General features: G+C 35.4%; 2 protein-coding genes across 2 annotated transcripts in view; both read left to right on the top strand.

Moving 5' to 3' along the window:
* The first annotated feature begins 5,531 nt into the window (after positions 1 to 5,531).
* spint1a (serine peptidase inhibitor, Kunitz type 1 a) lies at positions 5,532 to 20,785 on the top strand. The gene is made up of 11 exons (XM_081347868.1): positions 5,532 to 5,857; positions 7,429 to 7,893; positions 10,626 to 10,783; positions 11,743 to 11,884; positions 14,732 to 14,902; positions 15,667 to 15,708; positions 15,810 to 15,941; positions 16,223 to 16,273; positions 16,387 to 16,557; positions 17,785 to 17,844; positions 19,935 to 20,785. The coding sequence occupies exons 2-11, from the start codon at positions 7,485 to 7,487 to the stop codon at positions 20,123 to 20,125; spliced, it is 1,527 nt and encodes a 508-aa protein (XP_081203994.1). The 5' UTR covers positions 5,532 to 5,857; positions 7,429 to 7,484; the 3' UTR covers positions 20,126 to 20,785.
* A 1,093-nt stretch (positions 20,786 to 21,878) lies between these two features.
* The window catches only part of LOC308707683 (pleckstrin homology domain-containing family G member 3-like), a 63,248-nt gene continuing 58,465 nt past the window's right edge, over positions 21,879 to 26,661 (top strand). The window contains exon 1 of the mRNA XM_081394300.1: positions 21,879 to 21,994. The gene's annotated coding sequence lies outside the window, so the exon portion shown is untranslated. The remainder of the gene's footprint in view (positions 21,995 to 26,661) is intronic.

Raw genomic sequence — 26,661 nt, 5'->3', positions numbered from 1 at the left:
TGTGGTTTAATAGTGTGTTGTCATTCAGTTGCTAGGGTGTTTTGGATGGTTGCCAGGGTATTGCTATGCAGTTGCATATGTATATTGTGGTTTAATAGTGTGTTGTCATTCAGTTGCTAGGGTGTTTTGGATGGTTGCCGGGGTGTTGCTATGCAGTTGCATATGTATATTGTGGTTTAATAGTGTGTTGTCATTCAGTTGCTAGGTTGTTTTGGATGGTTGCTGGGGTGTTGCTATGCAGTTGCATATGTATATTGTGGTTTAATAGTGTGTTGTCATTCAGTTGCTAGGGTGTTTTGGATGGTTCCAGGGGTGTTGCTATGCAGTTGCATATGTATTTTGTGGGTTACAAAGAGTGTTGTCATTCAGTTGCTGGGGTGTTTTGGATGGTTGCCAGGGTGTTGCTATGCAGTTGCATATGTATTTGTGGTTTAATAGTGTTGTAATTCAGTTGCTAGGATGTTTTGGATGGTTGCCAGGGTGTTGCTATGCAGTTGCATATGTATATTGTGGTTTAATAGTGTGTTGTCATTCAGTTGTTTGGGTGTTTTGGATGGTTGCCGGGGTGTTGCTATGCAGTTGCATATGTATATTGTGGTTTAATAGTGTGGTCATTCAGTTGCTAGGGTGTTTTGGATGGTTGCCAGGGTGTTCCTATGCAGTTGCATAATAGTGTTGTAATTCAGTTGCAAGGGTGTTTTGGATGGTTGCCAGGGTGTTGCTATGCAGTTGTATATGTATTTTGCGGGTTACAGAGAGTGTTGTCATTCAGTTGCTGGGGTGTTTTGGATTGTTGCCAGGGTGTTGCTATGCAGTTGCATATGTATTTTGCGGGTTACATAGTGTGTTGTCATTCAGTTGCCGGGGTGTTTTGGATTGTTGCCAGGGTGCTACTATGCAGTTGCATATGTATATTGTGGGTTAATAGTGTGTTTCAGTGCAGTTTTTTGGGTGTTGTGGATTGTTGCCAGGGCATTGCTATGCAGTTGCATGTGTGTTCTGCAGTGATCTTTACAACGGAACTGAATCAACACTGAACTGACTTCAGCTGAACAACAACCGATAAATTTCCTGTTGTCACTGTAAATGTGCTTTGAAAACAATCTGCATTCATTGTATAAATCGCTATATAAATAATGGTGACTTGTCTTGATCTAATAGTGTGTTGCCATGCAGTTGCCAGGGTCTTGTGGATGGTTGCCAGGGCATTGCTATGCAGTTGCATGTGGGTTCTGAGTGGTTAATAGTGCTAATGTGTATTGTCCAAATGAAAAGACTCATTAATATGGGTCTCTCCTTCAATGCACAATGTGCTTAAAAGAGTTACAGTATATCAATGATGTAAATGCATGGTCACCCTCATCACAGTGTATTTCAGTGCTTACATAAGAATGCTGAGGTTGTGTGTGACTGTGTGTGTATCTCTTTGTCTCTTCATGGCATCCGTCCAGCATGAGTCAACCAGTGTTGGCTGTGTTATCAAAGCTCAACATTGTTGTCTTTAACACTCCCACAGAGAACGCTGATGACCATATTTAGGAGCTTTGTGTGTGACTGCCATCTAGTGTGTGTAGTGTGTAGAGCCTTAGGTTACATGAGCTTTGGCTTTGAACACATTTCACATTTTATGCTCTTTTATCTAAAGTGACTTACACTGCATTCAAGGTGTACATTTTGTCAGTTCATGCATTCTCTGGGAGTTGAACTCATGACCTTGGCGCCATGCTCAGCACTACTGTTTGAGCCACAGGAATGAACAAATACACTTAAAAACTACAACAAAACACTGAGAGACTAATATCTTCAGTGAAGACCAGGGGTCAAATTTGAAGTTCATTTAGTTTTCTGAAGACATGAGTTCTTCCCATTTCCAAAGGCTTTAGAAAATGATTAAAGGGGTGTATAATGCCATTTTCACAAGATGTAAAATAAGTCTCTGATGTCCCCAGAGTGTGTGTGTGAAGTTTTAGCTCAAAAAACCCCACAGATATTTTTATATAGCATGTTAAATTTGTCAATTTTTGAGGGTGGGCAAAAACGCATTGTTCTGTGTCTGTTCCTTTAAATGCAAATGAGCTGCTGCTCTCGGCACAGTGGGCGGAGCTTCAACAGCTTGCACTCACACAGACACACACTGAAAATAACTTTTAGCCTTTTATATTCAAACCGGAGTCAGACAATGATGGAGAGACAACATGTAGAAGCAACAAGACATTTCTGAATGGTTAGTTGATGAATTTATGTAGCTGATGTGGAGTTATCTTCTAGTCATTAATTAGCATATTCTGTCATATTAGCGTGTTCAGGGGGCGGGGTTTATGTAAATTTTAGGGTAGGTGATGTCACTAACCCGGGAGGAATGTGGTGTAGTCTCTACCAGCCGTTTGTTGTAGTCCTTAAAAAGCGATTTCTTTAAAAGCAAATATCTCCCTTTGCTTTGAACATTGAACGTTGTAACTTTGCAGATGTTGTTTATGCTCAAACAGCAACATTACACACTAACTAAAGTTAGAAAAGTGAAATCTTAATCAACCACCCCTTGGATTCAGCCTCGAACTAAATTAGGACACATAAAACAATGGTGTTTGTTTTTTTACGCAAAAGTGGTTATTTCAAGACAATATCTATTCTCATTCATAAGCAACAATCACAAGTGAGTCATAAATCCAGCGAGGGCACTTCTCATCGGGTGGCTGTTGATTCCTCCTGAAAACTGTTCGTGTTCTTAAACAATTCAGACAAAACATAAAGGATAACCTTTCCCTTTAAGGTTGAGTCAGACAACATCCCTGAAACAGAACAATACCTCCACACACACAGAGCAGACCTGAGCTGATGTGAACTTCTGCTGCTGATTCATTGTCACATTAGTGCTGTCAAATCCATTAATCGCATCTAACATACAAGTTTGTAAATATAAAATATACACACACACACACACATATTTCCAAACTTTTAGGCTATGTTAGATGTGATTAATCACGATTAATCGATTTGACAGCATATTTCACGTGATGTCACACCATTATAGAAACGTGGGCAAAAGGATGGTTGTGTCCGAAATCGCATTCTTCCCTACTATATAAGGGCCATAAAACAGTATTAGACAAAAGGGCTGGGTCCAAAATCACATAGAGGTGAGTGAGACACACACTAACGCGGGGCTAGTTGTAACACACTTGTTTCACACATGCCAGCATGACGAAATTTAGTGTATTTACTAGATGCCATAACAACACTATAGGCCTAGAGAAAACAATTGTGCCAAAATGTAAAAACCTTTGTAAGATATCAACCATATAGCAAAAGTAAATTTACTTACTTTTCGTCTCTGTTTTTTTGTGTTTATTTAAAATTGGACAAGTCTGATAGTATTTTAATCTCCAATCTGTTATTTAACAGTTGAGATAGATCTTTCAAGCTGATCTAACCAGCAGAAGACACGAGTAGGGTTTAAACCACATGTGCAGGCGGGGCATGTTGTCACACTGCGTTACAATGAGCCCCTATTAGAACTGCGATATTCTATTCTATACTTTTATGAATTCTATTGAGAAACCATGAGAAAAAGGGGAATAAATACTGAGAGTCAATGTTCAGAAATTATTAATTATTATTATGTTTTGAACTATGCTGTATAGCTGTGTTTTGCAGTGTGTTTGTTGTCAAACTCAAAAATGACTTTGTTTTTAATTATTAAAAAATGCCATTATTTTATATGAATTTTTTTTTTTTATTGACAAAAATTTTAGTTGGTCTTGTATTTTTTTATTAGATCAGATAACATTTGAATCTGTCATATGGTCATGTTCCAATGAACCCCAATGTTTTCACCTCCATTCTTTCGGGGTATATCAAGAAAAACGTAAACACTGTATTCATGAAACAAAACCACATAATTGTACTAGACGTGGGAAATTAATGTGGGAAAAAATAAATACTCTGGACCCCAAGTGAATTTACACAAACTGAGAAAGTCAAAAAGTGTTAGATTTTGCCCCGCTCTCCCCTAGTCAATTATTTATATAGCACTTTTTACAATACAAATTGTTTCAAAGCAGCTTTACAGAGATAACAAGAAAATAATGCACAAAAGTTTGTTTCCAGAAGAAAAACTACCATACTTCCCTATAAAGTAGGCATAAAACAGCATTAGACAAAAGGGCTGCGTCCAAAATCACAAACTCTTTTGAGTAGGTAGGCTATTATTTTGAATAAGCAATTTCTTCTCGATAAAACACGTTTTGTGTGTGTAGACGAGTTTGTGTAGAATAAGTGTAATCTGCACATACTTGTCATGTTGTCATGTGACCTTGATAATGTAATAAACGCTTCGCTGTCATTCACAAATCCTCTCCTGTGGCCTCGCGATCGTAAAGAAGAATCTCATGATCCGGGAACTTTCTCCAGTCCTTTTTACCAGTCAGACGGTGATATTAAAAAAACATTCAATATACAGCTTATTAATAATGCATACTATGTACAGGCAAGAGAAAACCATAATGAAAACAATTTAGCGTGCTGTGTTCATATTCTGGGCTCATCTGCTCGCCTATATTTAATACACAATTGTTTTAATGTGAGTTTTAGTACATTAAGGTGTGTTTGCGTATCCAGCTGTTTAATAGGCTACTGCAGCTGGTTCTGTATGTGGATCACAAGCGCCCAAAACTTGCATTTAACGATTTATTAATTACAAAACAAGTGCATATTTACTCTCTTGAATCCGAGCTAAATGAATAAACACTGCATACTCAGATACTAAACACGGACATTGAGACAATAGATTTAAGAATATTAAAAGAGGATGGGATTGTAAATACACCATTCGTGTCAGTTTCTTAAAAGGATTTAATGCTGCTGATTAATGTGCCAAACAACAGTCTATAGGCCTACTGAACAATGGCGTGTCAGATGATGTCTTTAAAACGTGCTGGGGGATTTTACATTCATGCACTTAAAGTGGGTTTCCGTTACAGAAATGATAATGTCAATCTCACTTCAATGCATTGTTTACCTCAAACCTCAGACAACGTGACGTTCACTGCATGCATGCCCAGAAGAGGAATCATCATCTGAAGCTCAGGCCAGGATTGGCGCACTCAAAGAAATCGGTGCATTCAGACATAATTCACACTTTAAAGTGCTTCTTATTGGAATACATCAATGTGAAGCGACTGAAGAGCACATGCTAAGTTAAACCGGAGAACTAGTAGGCTAAAGCAAATGAGCAAATACATCGAGAGTCGCTGTGGCTTTGAAGCATAATTTTCTGAAAGATCACTAACATGAAACTGGACATGAATAGCTCTTCAGAAAGTCCTTTTTGGGGTTTGTGGTGAATGATGCATCTCATCTGAATAAGGAAACGACACTTTCCATCGCACTTTAATAGACACTTTATAACAGAAGTGCATTTTTTTTTTAACAAATTAGTTTTTTATAAAACCAAAAAAAAAAAAAACATTATTATTGGATGTCAAAACAACCCCATCACACATTAAGCAGAAGTGACAGACACGCACAATAGCCACAGATCACGTGTTATAGTCTGCGGGTTAGTGATGCAGTTAGACAACAGTCAGACATTAGAAACTGAACGCCTGGCAAGAAAACATAACTCAGTAACGCGGTGAGGGGGCGGAGTCTGAGTGCCTGCGGCTTTACGTCATCACTTCCTGCTCGCGCAGGTATCTCGGTATCGGACACACCTGAAGCTCCGGATCTGCCGCAGTTTTACTCGGAATCAACGACACATTTCCACCGAAACTCTGGTTTAAACGACGCTTTTCTATCTGGCCGATGAGGAATTACACCGTGTTTGGAGGAGACGAACTCTTATAGTGCTGTTTAATAGGTAAGAAGTTGATATGTTTAATGTTTTAAAGTGTTTAACTGACGAGCACAAAAATGTGCTGCGTTTTCCCTCAGGCGGCCTGTAATGTTTATGTTTCATTAAACCAGATATATTACATTACTGTGGTGGTAAATATTCGCTATTGTGTCGTATAAGAATAGTGTTTTAAGGTATCGATAGGCTATAGTTTTAACTTTCTTTTAGGGGATAATGTCTGATTAATGGCGTGTTTAAAGTCTGTCTACATGGTTATGAGAATGTATTGTACTGTATAAATATGTTTTGTAATTTTGGAGATTGACTTTGGGTAAATCGGGCCACAGTAAGTCATCCCAATGTCATAACATTGCCCAGTTTACCTAAATTGGCCGGATATGTGTGTAAAGATACTGGAGAGTTGTTATTGTCCAGAGGAGAATGACTCCTTTTATATGGATTCTGTCTTATTCAATAGTTGACTTAAATATAGAAATAATACATCTAACAATACAGTGCTGTAGAGAGTAGGAAAATAACATAATAATGTTGCATAATAGATATTTTCGAAATAGTATTTTGCACGTGAAAATATGGGGCCTTAAAAATTGTGGGTTTGCTTGTACCAGGATGATCATATTTGGTGGTCTGTGGAAATTTAAAAGCTTGAAACCCCCAGCTATTATATAATGTAATATAATATAATATAATATTTTTTATATATATATTTTATTGGAGGTTTTGTTCTTTATTGAAGAATGACTCGTTGATTCTTTACGAATTTAGTCATCCTACTAGCTATATATATATATATATATATATATATATATATATATATATATATATATATATAATATAATATAATATAATATAAATATTATTTGGAAGTGTTAATGTTGAAAGTTTTCTTTTTTTCAGATTAATCTTTAATAATTTATAAAGAGATTTTATTGTTAAGTTTTAATGTTTAAAGTTGTCTCTTTCTGTTCAGATTTGTTTTGAATCATTTATAAAGGGATTTGACTGGAGGTTTTGTTCCTTTGGAGAATGACTCCTTATTGATTCTTTATGGATTTAGTCCGTTAAAACTTTATATATTTATATATATATATATATATATATATATATATATATATATATATATATATATATATATATATATATATATATATAATAAAAAATATTTGGAAGTTTGGAATTGGAAGTAAAATATAAATATTTGGAAGTTTTAATGGACTAAATCCATAAAGAATCAATAAGGAGTCATTCTCCAAAAGAACAAAATCTCCAGTCAAATCCTTTTATATAAATATAAAATATAAATATTTGGAAGTTTGGAAGTAAAATATAAATATTTGGAAGTTTTAACGTTTATATTTTTTATATTATATATAAATATTTGGAATTTTTAATGTGTAAAGTTTTCTCTTTTTGTTCAGATTGGTTTTGAATCATTTATAAAGGGATTTGGCTGGAGATTTTGTTCTTTTGGAGAATGACTCCTTATTGATTCTTTATGGATTTAGTCTTTCTACTAGCTATATTATATAAATATTTGGAATTTTTAATGTGTATATTTTTCTCTTTCTGTCCAGGTTCGTTTTGAATCGTTTATAAAGGGATTTGGCTGAAGGTGTCCTTCTTTTGGAGAATGACTCCGGCTCGGCTCTCGTTCTTCTGGACCGCGGTGGTTCTGCACATCGTTCTCCATGTGTCTCCATCAGAGGCTCAGGATCCAGGGAAACCCTGCATGGATAGATTCAGTCATGGCAAAGAGGATTTCGTGTTGAACACGGATGAGTCTGTGAAGGAAGGAGCCACGTTCCTGAGTTCTCCGCAGGTGACCCGGGCTGAAGACTGTGTTCGGGCTTGCTGTAATGATCCGAACTGCAATCTGGCTCTGATGGAGCACGGTCAAGATCCCAAAAGCATCACCACATGCTTCATCTTCAACTGTCTGTACAAACAGATGAAAGTCTGTCGCTTTGTGAGGAAGAAGGGCTTCAGCAACTACCTTCTAAAGTCTGTTTTTAAAGATTACCTCGAGCAAAAGAGTTCAGGTAAGAGGAAATCGTCTCACAAGTATGTGGAGATGTTAAGTTTATTGTAGAGTTCAGTAAGTTTAGTAAATTATGGATTTCTGTATATAGCTGACGCCTGTTTTTGACATTTATTTTTAAAGAGTACATTGAGCAACAGGTGCCAGGTAAGGAAAATCCTCTTAGACGTGTCTATAAATCTCTTGTAGATATCTAGTGTTTTTTCAGGATTCAGGATTGTTGTATGTAGTGTTTTTGGTCAAGTATGTGTTAAAACGTACTCCTTGAAATACTCATGCATGTTCAGACCTGCTGAGATCCTCTGAAGTGTGTCATTGTTTCATATTTTAGCCGGTTGTAATAACCAGGGGCGTAGGAATTATTTGATAACAGTCATTTTGAGGACCAAATTGAGTGCAGTTGACTGGCGAGACGTACAAAAAAATTGCTTATTTAATATTCTTTAAACAGCCAATAGTGTTTAGTTTACATCACAGCTGATTTGACAAACAGAGGAGTGCAAGATCAATAGTTTTGCTGTTTTTCTGGGAGAGAGAGACTGTAAATTAAATGCACACTTATATGACAAATCTTATATCACGATATGAATAATTGTATTTCTTGACAATGATATAGTTATTTAGTGCTTCAAGTTTTTTGAAATAAAAATTGATTTGAAATTTCATAAATCTCATTTCCAATTTCAAAATCACATAAAGTAATGCTAGCCTAACTAACATAAGTAAAAAAAAAAATAATAATAATAATAATTTTACAAACTCACTAAAGGCAAGTCAGTGATAAAATAGGAGCAAAGAAAATAATTACAAGCAATAGGACAAAAAATACAATTGAACAAAGACACAAATTAAATAGACCTACATGTAAAACTTTAAACACTAGAAATAAAAAACTACAATAGAACAGAGCAGGTTTATTAGGCTGCTGTCACTTTAAGAGCGAATGCACTGATCCAATATACTGATACACACGCGCTTTCTTTCTCCACCATTTGACATAAACACTCCACTTAAGACATAAACGACTGTGTTTACGAGGATACATGGATGCATTTTGACATAAGTGTGTGTGTTTGCCAAGAAGTCTAGGCACTAAGCTAGAGGTCTTCACGGGTCCAAAAATTCGTGCCCGAACCCGAAAGAGACCCGTAATGTGCTAAACCGAACCGACCCGGACCCGTCTATTATTTCAAAAGCTGGACCCGGACCCGTGCAGATCCGAGAAATGCCTAACTGGACCCGACCCGGACCCGTCTATTATTTGAAAGCTGGACCCGAAACCGACGGGAAGACACAGACCCGACTGGACCCGATTGTCACATATTCCACCTTAAACTGCTATTACAAGTCAATAAACCTGTTGCGAAAAATACAACTTTTTGTCTTACCTAATTTAAGCCGTGGTAGCTTAGTAGTCTCCTCTCCTTTCCTTGTAACGTTACCTGACTGGCTGTGATCATGCATTACAATCCTCCGACAAGAAAGTTATTCATGTTATTCCTCTCGTTATTCCAAGTCCAAGCTTAATCCACTCATTATTTCAGCTTCAAAAGTCCACTTGATGTCACGGTGACGGATGACAAATGCAACTTTGCACATGTAACGTTAACTTACATTCTGACTCGAGTTAACTCGCATAATAACTTTGACTGTTTGCCCTTTTGAACTAACGTTATAATAACGATTGCTCGTTCAGTGCCATGGCCGCTGACGTTATTTATTTGCTATCATCTCTGTGCTCTCTGCTCTGCATCGAGTCCTAATCTGACCACTAAAACTTTAAGATTAAACAAGACGGTTAATTTATATTGTAAAATCTAAAGCGCGGTTTGGCGGTCCCTCACTGAAGCTCTGGTAACTGGTTGCCATAGAAACATGACACGCGCTTGAGACTGCACATGCACGCTAGCTGGATCAACCTAAAATATGCTTTTTAACGCAATTTATTTTGAGTGTCCTAATTTTACAAGTTGCAAGTTACAAAAAAAACACAAGCAGTGTCTAATCACGACCGGGTTTTCTCCGAGTCTGATCTAATGACTCCGATCGCACGGGTATTACACACAATGTTAAACAGACCCGGGACCCGAAGTAATAAATTCGGACCCGACCCGGACCCGGCTGATCATTTAAAATATAGACCCGAACCCGTACGGGTCCCGGGTCGGGTCCCGGGTCAACGGGTCTCGGGTTCACTGTGTAGACCTCTACACTAAGCATCGTACTCTCGCGCTGTATGAGCAGCGGCTTTATATGCGCGCGTTTCAGGTGTGTGCACTCAAAAGTATCCTAGACAGTGCACGCATATACCAAGATTAGTCATTTTTTCGCTGCTTATTGCACTTAACAGTTTAAAATCAAGACTTGAAATGCATTGGAGTACAGCAGCTTATACAGAAATCGACTAAAATTCTGAAAAGTCCTATCTTGATTTCATAGTCTTGATGATCTGAATGCAGAAACCTGATGATAATGATTACTGTTGTGTTCCTGCGCCCCTGGTTCAACCGAATAGAATCGCATCTCGTTTAGGATCAAATATCTTTTAGTCTTTCAATTCCTCTGCATGTCTGAGACTTAAATCACACTTTATTAGTTCTCTATCAGCTGATCTTCAGCATACAAGATCAAGCTTGCGTTCTCGCTATCATTCTTGGCACCTTATGCAGTTCCCATGGCTGTTGTTTCATGTTGCATAATGTTTCATGGCAGCGGTGTTTTGATTTCTTGCAGACGTGGAGGACAGACCTCCGGTTGCAGTTGCCGGGCAGGACCGAGTCGTTCAACCGCAAGAAGATGTGACGTTAAACGGCATTGAGAGCAAAGACGATAAAGAGATCGTGAAGTATGAGTGGGTGCAGGTGTCCGGAGACACGTCGGCTGTTATGAAGGTGTGCCTGCGCTGTTATTTATTACTAAGAGTTCATTACTGGAATAATACAGTGCTATGCATAAGTTGACTAAAAAGAGGAATAAAAAAATCATCTTTTGGAAACTGAACTTAATGCCTTAATTTAAAAAATTAGGAAAAATCCAACCTATAAGGACACCAATTTTCTTTGTGAATGAATAATGTATCGTAAATAAATAAATGTTCTTCCTTAAAATACAGGGTGCATAAGTTTGGACACCCCTATGTTAAATTCCCATAGAGGCAGGCAGATTTTTATTTTTAAGTATTTTTATTTTTTTTATTTTTAGGATACTACGCATCCTGATAAAGTTCCCTTGGCCTTTGGAATTAAAATAGCCCCACATCATCACATAGCCTTCACCATACCTAGAGATTGGCATGGGGTACTTTCCATAAGATCATCTCTCAATGCAAATCAAACCAGCTATTAGGCTAACTGAAATAAAACCATGCCAATCTCTAGGTATGGTGAAGGCTATGTGATGATGTGCGGCTATTTTAATTCCAGAGGCCAAGGGAACTTTATCAGGATGCATAGTAAAAAAAATAAAAATACTTAAAAATAAAAATCTGCCTGGCTCTATGGGAATTTAATATAGGGGTGTCCAAACTTATGCACCCTGTATTTTAAGGAAGAACATTTATTTATTTACGATACATTATTCATTCACAAAGAAAATTGGTGTCCTTATAGGTTGGATTTTTCCTAATTTTTTAAATTAAGGCATTAAGTTCAATTTCCAAAGGATGATTTTTTATTCCTCTTTTTAGTCAACTTTAGCATGGGTGTCTAAACTTATGCATAGCACTGTATATATATATATATATATATATATATATATATATATATATATATATATATATATAATGCATCAGATCAGACAGCTATAAATTTAGATATTTAATTAATGTATAATCTCTTCTTTTTGTTGTCAGAAAGGGCATTTTAAGGATTCCGTGACCGTCTCCAATCTCTCTCCCGGGATGTATAAGTTCCGACTCACGGTCACAGATGACGCAGAACAGACGGGCTCGACCGAGGTCTCGGTTTTGGTCCTGACCCCAGAACAGTCACTCCGTGAGTACATGAAAACGCAATAGGAGTTGTGTGTGTTTACTTCATATATTTATTTGCTTTTTAACTGCGGGTGGAATTTTTCTGCTGAATATATCAACATAGATAATATACAAATTGTAGAGCATGTACATTATATGCACCGAACAATTAAAATCTGGAAAAAATTGCACTAATTAAAACAGATCTGTTGAGGTCTGCATGTTCCGCCAGGGAATAAAGAAATAAAAAAGGCAATTGTGACTTCTCACAGTTTAGACTTTAGATTCTCTGAATTGTGAGATATAAACTTGCAGTTGTGACCTATATGGTCTAAATTGGGAGTTATAAACTTGTAATTGCGAGAAAAAGTCAGAAATGTGTGATGTAACATCGCAATTGGGAGTTATAAACTCAGAATTTTGAAGATATAAACACATAATTGCAAGAAAAAAGCCAGAATTAAGTTCTAAAGTCCAATTGTTGAGATTTAAACTCACAATTGTGAGGAAAAAGTCAGAATTGTGCGATATAACATTGCAATTGAGTTACAAAACACAAATTTTGAGAGATAAACTTGTAATTGTGAGTAAAAAAGTCAGAATTGTGTGATGTAACATCGCAATTGGGAGTTATAAACTGCAAATTTTGAGATATAAACACATAATTGCAAGAAAAAAGTCAGAATTAAGTTCTAAAGTCCAATTTTTTTATATATAAACTCGTAATTGTGAGGAAAAAGTCAGAATTGTGAGATTTAACATTGCAATTGAGTTACAAAACCCGAATTTTGAAATATAAACTCGTAATTGTGGGTTAAAAAAGTCAGAATTGTGAGATATAAACTTGCAATTGAGTTACAAAATCTGAATTATGAGATCTGAAAAGAGTCATAATTCTGAGATATAAACTTCTCAGTTCTCAAAGTTCTCAGAAATCTAGTTTTTTGACCGAGACTGAAAATTATAAACTCTTAGTCGTTTCTCAGTCATTCAGTCTGAGTTCTGTTGACCTATGATGAGTTCTGGTCCAACAAGTTTTGAAGTGACCTTAATTAGTTGCTGGAAAACATGGATTAACCATTTACCAGGATTTGTCAAACAGTTTCGTTCTGTTAACCCAGAATGTTCTGGTTTTCTCAAACAGTGCTTTCTTTTAATCGCAGCTCGACTAGGTTGAGTTATTTTGTCTAAACCATCAGAGATTTCACAGATATCATGATATATCCTGGAAATGGCTCATAAGTTGTAGATTGGTAATCGATTGCATGATGTTTTCTAGCTTCGGCTGAAACAGGAAAGCCTCTGAGCTGTGTGGGGCCATTTTCTTGAGTGTTTCACAAACTGGTATGACAGGTTTTGCGGTGGGAGTTTCACAGAGAATGAGAACATTCTCGTCATCGAGGGTTTGTGAAGCCGTACTCATGTGGCTTTGACCAAAAATGTATATCTAAAACCCTGAATTCAGATGATCATAGACAAATTAAGTCTATTAGTTTGAATTCAGAACCGATATTTACATTATTCATGTTGCATTTGCACCATTTATTGTGTTTTCAAAGCGCAGGAAACGTGAATAAAATTTGTAATGTGCATCGCATTTAAATCATAAGTCATTAATTATTAAAAAGTTGTCTGTTCACAGTGTTAAATTGTACCAGATTAAAGAGTTAAATGCGTGTTTATCTGCAGTAAGTCTACAGCACTGTGGTATTCAACTCATTTCATATTTTCCGCTTGTGTAAGTGGTACTTTCAGTTCTGTGTTTGAGTAAGCATTCATATTTCACATAGTTTTACACACACACACACACACACACACACACACACACACACACACACACACACACACACAGGACCACATGACAAGTATGGTTTTTTTTGTGTGTTTTTTTGCTACACAAGAAGTTTGAGTTTATATCTCAAAATTTGGACTTTAGAGCTCAAAATTTCTATGTATTATTTCACAATTCCGACTTTTTTCTTGCAATTACACATTTATATTGCAAAATTCTGACTATATAACTCGCACTTGCAATGTTATATCTCACAATTCTGTCTTTTTCACAATTATGAGTTTATATCTAAAAATTTTGACTTTAGAGCTCACAATTGTGATGTAGTATTTCACGATTCTTACTTTTTTTCTCGGAATTGTGAGTTTATATCTCATAGTTGTGACATTTTTCATAGTTCAGACTTTATAACTCGCAATTTAATTTAAAGTGATGTGAATGTGAAATACTTGAAATTTGTCCTCTGCATTTAACCACTACAAGTTAGTACACACACACACACACACACACACACACACACACACACACACACACACACACACACAATATTGAGAGTTCGGTGCTTTGCCCAAGCGCACCTCAGTCATTTATTACTGGTATTGAGAATTGAACCCACAACCTTCGGGTTACTAGTCAGACTCCAACCATTATTGGGGCAACTGGGGTAGTTGTGGCCTAATTTAGTTTTGGCCTAATTTAGTTTAGTTGTGGCCTAATTTAGTGGCCTAAAAATCTGACTTCTCTCGCAATTGTAAGTTTTTCTCTCGCAGTTCAAAGTTTTATAACTCGCAATTCTGACTTTTACATGTTTTGTTGGCCAGACAGACACTAAAACCAGTGGCACAAAACATGTAATTTCAAAAGACTTTGAATATTGCATGCAAGTCATACGGACTAAGTTATGATACTTTGGTGTTTTCTGTCAGGAACAGCATAAGAGCAAGTAAATGAAAACAGAATTTTCTTAATTTGATATTGCAGGCCTTTAGAAGTGAATCAGCTTATTCTGTTCAGTGCAAGTCACTAACATTTGTTGTAAATGTTGAGTAAACGAATGAATGATCTTCCTCCGATCAGATCACTGTCTGGTGCCGAAGAAGGAGGGTCCGTGTCGAGGCTCTTTTCCACGCTGGCACTACAACGCCGCCACTGAGAAATGCGAGGAGTTCAAGTACGGAGGCTGCAAACCGAACCGCAACAACTACTTGGCGCTCAACGAATGCGAGAACGCTTGTGACAAAGTTTCAGGTATTGTTTATCGTTTACAAACAGTTGCTCATTAATTACAACAGATAAAACTTTCATTTTCACTGTGCAGAGTGGAGGCATAAATGGTAATAATAGCATAAGTAAAAATTATAGTAAGTGCATTATTTACTAATTAAAGTATAATGCATATGATTGTTATTGTGCATAAAATGTATACAAGTGTTAATTTATTAAACAATCAAATCTAACATATAATACTATAACTATAGTTATGTAATACAAACATTTTTATCTTAACTTTTATAGGTTTATAATTTACTTGTGACTTTCCCCCCCTAAAAAAATAGAAAAAAATAAATAAAATAATAATAATTTGCAATAATCCTCATTTGGAAAAACAAAACAAAAAAATACTAATACTAAATAAATAAATATTTATATATATTTTTTAAAATATTTATAAAAAAAAATATTTATTTTTGCAAATTAGGACAGGTAATGGTTTAAATAATTTATATCCATTTTTCCAGGCGGCTTTACCTTATTAAACTGCATGAAAAACATGCATCTCTTAATACGGCTCATTCAAAAGTGCATTAATTATTTATTAATGTGCATGATCATCTCTTTATTTCAAATGTTTTGTTTGTAAAGTGTGTCTGTGCGTTCTGTGTTTTGTTTTAAATAATAAATGACACTTTATATGCCATTTTTGTTGTCAAATGAAATCACTTAAACTAATTTTTAAGTGTGGCTTTTCAAAATATCTTTATTTTACATTCTATAATTTCTTATTATTGCAGTTTCTGGTCCTCCATCTGGAAGATTAGGTCCGATCCATGATGGTAATCTTGCTGATTTTTTTCAATGCCAGTATGCCATTGCATTTTTATTATAAATGTCTAAAGTGAAATCCTCTGTTCTGAACTCTTGCAAACACACACAGTTGAGCAGTGTGGCGTGGCTTGTGGTCCAGAACACTTCACATGTTCTAGTGGATGTTGCATCGGAAAAGATCTCGAGTGTGACGGAGAGAAGCAGTGCAGCGACGGTTCGGACGAGGCCGAATGCGCCAGATGTGAGGATCGCTTTCATCATTATTATAAAAACAGATTATGCACTGAAAAGAAAAGTTTATTACTCAGTGTTTTGTCTAGTTTTACAGTGCAAATATCTAAACATTCTTAAATCAAGATACATTTAATTGAGAAGCATTTATTAGTTTCAAAAACAGTTTTATGTGTGACTGATGAGGCTGTTAGAGCTGCACTATTAATCGCAATGAAACCGCATGAGATTTGTGTTCCATCGTTCAGCCCTAGTGACTGAATGGACCTTTTCTTCTCTTTTTACGTTTAGTGAAGAAAAAATTCAGTCGATTGCTGGATATTCCTGTGGACACATCCAAAGGTGACTTTATATTTCATTTTCTGTTCCGATTTATGCAAACTATGCGAAACATATTTATTGATGATCATTTTATCTTAAACTTCATTCCCTCTTCGATTCCTTCCCTCTTCCAGCGCACTGCGTGGAGCCGCCGGTTACGGGAGGCTGTCGCGATAGCGCCACCCACTGGTACTACAATCCGTATCAGCGGCGCTGTAATCGCTTTAACTACGGCGGGTGTGGCGGAAATATGAACCGCTTTAAGACGGAGGAAGAGTGCATGAGTGTGTGCGGTTCAGTGACCGGTGAGTTTTACTATATTATCAACATATAATCAGTATTTAAAGTCAACATGCACTGCAAAAAAAAGATGATTGTTACAATAACTTTCTCACATTTAACTTGAGGACTCAAATATCCGAGTTGTCACTTAACACAACTTCACATTTCAAAGGCAGCACTTTATAAAGTTGAAACCTTTTTTTTAAATCTTACTGTGAATTATTCATCAGTCCATATTATTGTCAAGAAAAACATGTTTGTCTTTATAATCTTTCTTCAGAATATAATAACTGACTTTCTAGCATACAAATATAAATACTTTAAACAGTTAAGCAATTATTCCTTCCTACTAGCAAATATTTATTCTCATACCTGCAAACTAGTTGCTTTTCTGAGAAAATCGCCATTTTGAATCAAAATGTCACTAATGTGAATCGTGTCGATCCAAAGAGTTCAATGTCCAAAAACTCATTAGTCATCTACAAAAATGAACTTGGAGAGGAGCATTTTGCTAAATTTATGCACTATAGTAGGGCCCTATGAAATCTGTTTTATTTTTTCCCCAAATTCCATTATTTTATTTTATTTTTCGTTTATTTTTATTTTTTTAAATTTTATTCAGATATTCAAGTTGTCACTTAATATTTCTTATTCCAAAGGCATCAGAAACACTTAATTTTTAAAGTTGAGAATTTTTTTGGACTCTAAAATGTCATCTTATTTTATTTGTATTTTTTTTTATTATCATCTTCTTATTATGAATTATTCATCAATTCAATCAATAATTTTTAAAGTTTAGAATTTTTTTGGACTCTAAAATGTCATCTTATTTTATTTGTATTTTTTTTTAATCTTTTTATTATGAATTATTCATCAATTCAATCAATAATTTTTAAAGTTGAGAATTTTTTTGGACTCTAAAATGGACTCTATCTTCTTCTTATGAATTATTCATCAGTATATTATTGTAAAGAAAAACATGTTTGTCTTTATAATCCTTCATCAGAATATAATAACAGACTTTATTTTTCAGTTCATTTTATTTTTCAATTTCATCAATCCCTCTTCTTTAAGTTCAGGTGCAAATCAATTCACTGACACCAGAATGATGATTTTTAACTTTAAAATGCACCACATGTTCATCCCCCTCCAGAGGAAGCAAAGTCTCACACAAATCCTGTGGGAAACACAGACTGTTTTCTGTTTTCTCTCCTGCAAAACATCATGCCCTGTTTATATTATTATTTCAGAGTCTGACGTGTTTGCCGGACGTGGACAGTTTGAGAAGCAGGAAAGCAGTAACGACACAGGTAACGCCGCTTCATAAATGCATAACATTCATGCTTTTGTTTAAAAGATGAACATTGAGAATCATGTTGCTCAGATAATATCTTGTTTAAATGTAAAAAGTTGCACTGAAACCTTGTTAATGCAAGTTTGCATTACAAGCATGTCTGTGTTTTCTTAGACATGCAGATATTTAGGGAAACCGGTTTGTGAGTTTATGTAAGAATTTCATGAATGTAAAACATATTTTAATAGAATGTCCTTTTAAAAATTATATTAGACAACATTTTTATTTAGAAAATATATAAATGGACATTTTTAAAACGGTTTCTTGTAGAATTTCTGACAAATATTAAACTGAAAGATTCCATGTAAATGTTATTGTTACTGTCGTTACTACTGGCACATGTCTGATTTTGTATATTTCCGTGACTTTTCCGTGCATGGAAAACACAGGATTTTCCACTATCGTGGGACGTTAAAGCAAACTAAGCGAACACAAATAAGCAAACTAAGACCAACACAAGCATAATTTAGGAATATTATAAATCATATATAAGATGCACAAACATTTCACTAAATCAACACCTCATTATTTGTTAATCAAAGCGCTGTAAGTCCAAACCTATGGAAGCTTGTTTGCGCCACAGAGTGAAAAATAAAAAAGGTAATTGCGACTTTTTAATCTCACAATTCTGACTTTTTTATCTCACAATTACGTGATGTAAAGTCGCAATTGCAGGTTAAAAAGTCAGAATTGCGTGATATAAAGTCAGAATAATGAGATATAAACTCGCAATTGTGAGAAATATACTTGAAATTCTGACTTTTTTTCTCTATCTATAATACGCAATTGGGAGATATAATTGATATAAAGTCGCAGTTGCGTGTTATAAAGTCAGAATTGTGAGATATAAACTATTCTGAGGTAAAAAATAAAAATAAAAAAAAGTCAGGTTTTTTTTCCCTTATTGGACTTTATATCTCACAATTGTGAGAAAAGATGTCAGAATTGCGAGATATAAACAGAATTCTGACTTTATAAGATGCAATTGCGACTTTATTTCACGCAATTGCGACTTTATTTCACGCAATTGCGACTTTATATCTCTCAATTCTGACTTTATAACACGCAATTGCGACTTTCACGCAATTCTGACTTTATATCTCTCAATTCTGACTTTATAACACGCAATTGTGATTTTCACGCAATTCTGACTTTATATCTCGCAATTCTGACTATAACACGCAATTGCGACTTTATTTCACGCAATTGTGACTATTTCACGCAATTGCGACTTTATTTCACGCAATTCTGACTTTATATCTCTCAATTCTGACTTTATAACACGCAATTGCGACTTTCACGCAATTGCGACTTTTTCACGCAATTGCGACTTTTTCACGCAATTCTGACTTTATATCTCTCAATTCTGACTTTATAACACGCAATTGTGACTTTATTTCACGCAATTCTGACTTTATATCTCTCAATTCTGACTTTATAACACGCAATTGTGACTTTATTTCACGCAATTCTGACTTTATATCTCTCCATTCTGACTTTATAACACGCAATTGCGACTTTATTTCACGCAATTCTGACTTTATATCTCGCAATTCTGACTTTATAACACGCAATTCTGACTTTATATCTCGCAATTTTGACTTTATATCTCGCAATTCTGACTTTATTTCACGCAATTCTGAGAAATAAAGTCAGAATTGCGAGATGTAAACTCGCAACTGTGAGATAAAAAGTCGCAATTATCTTTTAAAATGTTTTATTCTGTGGCAGAAACAAGCTTCCAGAAACCTGATCAAAGTTCAGGTTCCGTAGACAAATATTCTCTTTATCAGAGACGCACTTTTAGGCATATGTGTATGTTTTTTTTGTTTTTTTTTTTTTTTTATTGTGAACAATGTATTGAATTGATTGTAATCATAATTATTTTTTAACCTGAAATTCTGTTGATTGCATTGAATATAGCCATTGCTGCTAATATGGCGTTAAATCATAAATAAGTAAATAATAAACATGGATAGTTTTGCATGCATTGATTCTCCACTGATCCAGATGTGCATGATTGACACGCTTCTCTTCTGTCCTCAGCTGCTATTGCGTTCGCAGTCGTTCTGGGCTTCGCCATCGCGATCCTGCTGGTTGTTATCGCATGTTGCCTCGTGAAGGGAAGGAACAAGCGTCGGAACAAACATCAGCAAGTGGCGGTTAACGGCGGACACGTTCACTCTTACGTGGACTCGGAGAAACACGTCTACAACAACACAACCAAGCCCGTCTGAACTGTGTGACGTGAAGCATGAATTTGTATATGCAGTAATTATTTTGTTTCTTTGGATTAAGCTGTTTGTTTTTGAGTAGGCATGCTGGTAACAAGGGAGTTCGGTGTGTTTGCATTTGGTTTGAAAACTTTTATTACCAGCGACTTTTCAGAATAATTGATTTACTAGTCTTATTTCTTACTTGTCTTTTGCTATACATATATAATAGCTTGTTGGATTTCACTCAGGGGTGATTATGTTGCAATAGCATATACTAAAGCCAGTTTTTAAAATCCTAACCATGATCGCACAAAATATATAAACATTCTTGAGCCATTTACTTTTTAGTTTGCAATACGATTAGTATAATTAGTTTGTGTTTTCCGTGTGTCTCACAGAAATGCTGCCTCTCATCGCATTGCTATTTAGAAATTAGTTACATATTTTAGAATGCTTGAGATCCTAGATATGGCTCTTTATTTGTTATTTGTATACATGAGCCACTTTTGTTTTTCTTTTAATGTTCTTTTTTATTGTTTTTTTGTAATAAGCTGAAATGACCATGATAAAAGACATTACCCCACAATCCAAATTTGTACATAGGTTTTTTTAATGCGTTATCTATACTGATTTCTAAACTGCTAATCTCGGATGGTCTCAATAAAACTATGTACAGACTGAGTGTGTGGATGTTTATTTCTCATTTTTCTCATTCAAGTGTTAGAAACGGGAGGTTGTGATGTAATATGACCTGCAGGTGGCGCTATTGACTCAACATTAGTCCTACAATCATTTATTATGGGTTCATTTGACTATTTCAAGTTTTGTTCTAATATATGGCTAATTAATTTACAAAACAACAAACAAATAAAAGCGTAAGTTTTGGGACGAGGAACATTTCCTTCCGTTTTAAAAAATATTTTGTTCAAATCTTCATTACATACACATTCAATCATCAGGACGGCATTTTTGTTCAAGTTTCTTTGTTTGCAGAACCTCTTATATCATACCTAATATATGCAAATCCGCCACAGCAATCTTTAAAATGAATATAAACAAGGAGTATAGAAGCCAGTATACGTCCTTTGATATAAATATAAATATATAAATATTCAGTAGCCGCAGTCTGCTGTGATTGGTCCATCCACATGCAGCGCTGAGAAAAGTAAAACGTACCATGTCACTCATAAAACCGTTTCTTATTTTGTAATTTCATATCAATTTTAATTGTTCGTGCTGTCCTGGTGCTTTGTTTTGAGGGAAATATATGGCTGTAAAAATATTTTACAATATGTACACTTGGGGCGCATGCCAGTACTGATACATTTTATTTTATTTTATTTTAGTTACGTTTTATTTTATTGTCTTAATATTCTTAGAATATAATTGTTTAATTAAGTTAAATTTAGTAGAAGTACCTGAAATACAAATCTGTAGTCATCATCGAATATGATTGGTCCATCCTGACAGCGCTGAGAAAAGTAACAGGCACATCGAATGTGATTGGTCCACCCCGACAGCGCTATGAAAAGTAACGGACCGTTAAGCGCTCTTGCTTCTTGAGTAACCTGAACAATAATTTTCATCTGAACAATAACACTGAAATTATAAATAGATACCGAGTTAAAGCAACAAGCTGAACATTTCAAAACTGAAAAAAAATATTTACACTCATCCTAACCAACTTTCTGTCGCTAAGCCACGCCCACCTCACATCATTCCTCTGTTTCTGCGGTTTTGAGTTCAGAGTGAAGTCAGTCAGTGCAGTGCTGCGTGTGAAATGACCATATTAAGTCTCTCAGACCTGCAGCCGGTGAAAATAATACATACATAAATGTCTGCGAGGTGCGAATGAACTGAGAACGTCTTTAATAACTAGGAACTCAGTTGGTAAGTGTTTTTTCCTTCATTTAAAGCTTGTTTATGATGCGAGGACGCGCGCAGAGTTCTGCAAAACTAGCTAAAGCTGTTTATAATCGTTTTCTTAGTTTTTAGTGTCAGTATGTGTGCATTTGAGGAGCTCTTTGTGTGTGTTTAGTGTTTCTGCTGTCCTCGTGTCTTGTTTTGGGGAAAATATCATGATGGAAGTTTGTAGACGCGTGTTGTTATTAATGACATTAACGTTACGTTTTAGTTAAAAAGTGCTAGATGCTAATTTGTGAAATTACTTTTAGTGAATGAGATCAAGATGGAGATATAGGCTGGAGGATGATCTGATGTAAAACATCGTGGTTAAATGAGTAATTATTTATTTTTCTGCTTGTTTCTTTGCTTTGCTGATTTAATCATTACACATAAAGGCTAACGTTATTTGTTTCAGTATCAAGGACCAGTTTCTGTATGATTGATTGCAGATGAAAATGTTGTTTTTAGTTTCTGTTTTTTTTTTTTTTTTTTTTTGTAAAACCCTCTCTTTAACCTTTATTTTAAACCCTCATTATATTCTGACCTGTAGAGGCTTTTCTTTTTCACTAAAATGCTAGTATCACATTGAACTAAAGCTTACTGACTTGTTCACAGGGTATGACAACAACTTCCCAAAAAGATTTAGATGCTTGGTTATAGATGGATTTTAAATAGTCTCTCATTATGCTATATTACCACCACATATTGGACTCAATCGCTTAATCTTCTAATCAGCACAGGTTTTACTCAAAAACTCAGGCCTACGATCAATCAGATCCAAAAAGAAATATCAAACTTGTGCTAATTGAAAGAAAACAATATTTGGTGGTAATAAAGCATAATGAGAGATTTACAAGCGGGTTATTTTTGACCCAAAACACCAAATTAGGGAAAGTATTTTCTTGCATTAAAACCACATAGATGCAGATATGAACTGACAGTTTTTGGCCTGTTAATATTGTGCGTTCATCAGTGGTTTCTGTTTCATTACGCTCATTAAAAGTGTCTCTGATAAAGAGAACATTTGTCTACGGAAGCTGAACTTTGATCAGGTTTGGACTTACAATGCTTTGATTAACAAATGATGAGGTGTTGATTTAGTGAAATGTTTGTGCATCTTATATTATATTACTCCTAAATTATGCTTGTGTTGGTCTTAGTTTGCTTATTTGTGGTTATGGATGCTTTAACGTCCCACAATAGTGGAAAAATCTTGTGTTTTCCATGCATGGAAAAGTCACGGAAAGTGAATAGAAGTTTTGTAGTTGAATCTTTTATGTTGTGCTTAAAAAAATGCTCACAGACTGTTGATGTCTGGTTTGTTTGTGAATCAACAAGTCAGTTCTTGTTTCTTTTCATCATTTAAAAACATAGCAGTCTGCTTCACCTGAGAGTTTATTCGGTGTGCAACTTAGTTGAGCTACCATGTACTCTCATTGATCATTCATTCAGTTTCCCAGCGCAGCAAAGCTCACACTGTTTTTAGATGGGGTCAGGGTTTTACTTTGACCTTGTCTGGGTTAAAAGTCCCCAAGGGAACAGCGTTAGTGGGGTTATTTGTCCAAGTAGAAGTTTAACAGCTGAACGCTGAACGGAGAGATTTATGGATCTTCAAGAAGAAGCTCTTTGTCTTCTATTGTGGCAGAGCTCCAGGCGTGAAATTCAATATATACAATATATAAACCATATATTTTTAAGGCCCATATGGTTCAGTCCCATAGATATGGGAATCTCAATGTGGCTTCATGTTCAATGTGTTGAATTTTACCCATTTTCAATGGTCAAAAAACAAATGTGGGTCACTTTGCATACAGATAACACTGTGTCTAATGTCTGAAGAATAATGTTGAAACTAGAAATGTATCTTTTCCTCTATTAAATCAGTTCTATACAACATAAGCTTCCTCTCTGAGTGCCAAAAATACAGTCAAAATGGCCAAGTTGATGCACATTAACTTGCTCTCAAATGTGTATTCATTAGAATCTCTATTTGAATCAGTTTTAGGGATATTTGGAAGAAGGGATTTAGTGCAAATGCGTAGTTTCGTATGTTACCGCATTGACATGCCAATATCTCTGGGATTGAACCAAATAGGGCTTTAAAAATGAATATTCTAAACGAAAAGTTTATTAAGAATGAGAATTTAGAAGGATATTAAGATGTCTTTTAATACTTTTTGAGTTACAGGCAGGCAAACTTTGGAAAAACAATATTTATGCCACTCAGACAGGTATATTCTATGCAATTGTGTTGATGTAAAAAAAAATAAACGAGATATATTTCTACTTTCAACATTTGATGTTCAGATGTTTCTCTTTAAAATAAAAAAGCATCATCTGTATGTAAAGTGACCCACATTTGGTTTGCGACTTCTGAAAATGTGCACAATTTACTCATGAAGCCGCATTGAGATCTCCATATCTCTGTGATTGACCCATCGAGGGCCTTTAAAATGAAGATGCCAAAATAAATGTTTGTTAAGAACCAGAATCTAAAAGGATATTAAGATATCTTGAATACTTCTGGAGTTTCAGACATTCAAACTTGGAGTTAAAAACACAAGAAGTGCATTTTTCCCATTTTTGAACGCTCACCGTTGGCATATAATGAAACTAAGATTGCTAAAGTCAACAGATTTCACTAATAGATCTACCAATCTCTGTGTAGAAATAAAATAATGATGCTGCCATCTTTCTAAAGTCGTTTTTACCATTTGGCTCCAAATCTCAGGTGAAAATTGTCATTTTAACCCCTTCGACAAAACAGTGAATTACTCAGCAAATACATCAGTGACACTTTATATTTTGGCTTTCTCCTTCATTTATGTATTCTTTTCGCCAGAAAAAGAAAATATCAAAATCAATTGGAATACCATAGTTCATAGTTCTACCATAGTACATTAAAATACAACAAGGTTTTACCATTGTACCATGTCTGAGAACACATAGTGCTATACCAAGGTGTGCTTTGGTACTTTTCTGTTGTAATTCAGTCTCAGATATACTAATGGATGTTTTTTCTCCGACACGCACTGTAAGTGGTTGACCAATCACAGCAGACTGGGCCATCTGACCAATCAGAGCAGAGCAGCTCTGAGAGAGGCGGAGCTTAGAGAGACTGAATCCTTGATCGGAGCGTTTCAGACACTGAGAGGAAAGAGCTGATCCTGTAGTGGAGATTATGAGAAAATTAAAGTGTTTTTGACCTTGGATGCATGTAAAACTATTGTAGGAGAAATCAAAACAAAGTTAGGAATCTTAAAAATAGCATTAATATAGACAAGTTTGTGGAAAATGACTATTTTAAACTAAGAATTTAGACCGTTCCCAAGATAAATAAGCAAAATAATTGACCAGTTTTAGGAGTCCAGAGCCTCCGGCTGAGATCGGTTTTAAAGGGATATTGCGAGCGGATTGTGTTTGTGTGAGGTGTATTTCAGGAGAGAATCTGCAGTGAAATGTGTTTCTGCTTTTCTTCAGGAAATGATCATTGACCAATTACAGGCAGCTGGCGCGGGTCCACGAGCACGTGTGTGTGTGTGTGTGTGTGTAGAGTTTATTTATAGGCCTAGAGCTTGTGGGTGTTCGAATGGGAAGATATCTTATCCCACCATCTCTACACACCATTTATGAGCGAATTTTACGGGATTCTGGGAAAGATGACCATGATTTGTGCTTGTGTTCTGCAGTGCTGGAATACGAATACTAAATGAACACAGTGTGTTTTGCATTGGTCCGGTTTTGTCTAAAAATCACGTATGATCAAATAATGAGTAGTTTATAGCCTATCACCTGGCTCATTGGTCACACTAGGACAAGTCTAGTGCATTGCATTGTGGGTACTGCATTCAACAAAATGACCAAATATTGGCTGATTAAAAGGCATGGTGCTATATTCAAATGTCGTGCATAACTTATAGTGTTTTCACGTGTGTAACACGGGTATTTTCAAAACCGCAGCTTTTTCTAAGCGGTTTTTGGCCGTTCGTCCACGCGCAAACGCAGTGTCCGGTCACCGAAACCAAGCTTTTTGGAAAACTGACGTCAGAACCGTAACGGTAATAACCTTTTTCCCAGGCTTCTGATTGGCCTTGTTGTATTGTTACATTTTCTTGAAAAATATGAAATAAAATTAAATAAAAATAAAATATAGGTCCAAAATCTGAACGTACGACAGTTTCCGGATCGTTCTATGAACGATTTATAAAACGTTTGCATGCAAAAAAAGTTCCTAGTTCCTAATTTATTGCCATAATGATCACAAAGCAGGTAAAATGTTGTTAATTTGCACATATAAAAATAATAATATTAGCCTAATGCACTAATGCATATTGTAATTCCCCATTTTTCTTTACATTTTCACAATTGTCTGTATTATTTTAAATGAATAGATGGAATATTTTAGGGATGATGCCGATAACCGATAATTCTTTATATTTGAAAGCCGATATATTGGCCGATAAATCTAAATCCAAATTTTCATATAATTTTTGAGATCCTGATTACAAAAACAAAAGTCTTACCATTACAATGCATGTGCCAAACATACAATTATGATGTTCTCTTTATAATTTTATGTAGTTTATATGACAGACTTGCACATTCTGAAGTGATTTTCAATCAAGCAATTCAAAGCCATCATGTTGAACAGT

Source organism: Scardinius erythrophthalmus, assembly GCF_964197995.2.
Source record: "Scardinius erythrophthalmus genome assembly, chromosome: 19".
Taxonomy (NCBI): Eukaryota; Metazoa; Chordata; class Actinopteri; order Cypriniformes; family Leuciscidae; genus Scardinius; species Scardinius erythrophthalmus.
This window is presented reverse-complemented; position numbering and strand designations above follow the sequence as displayed.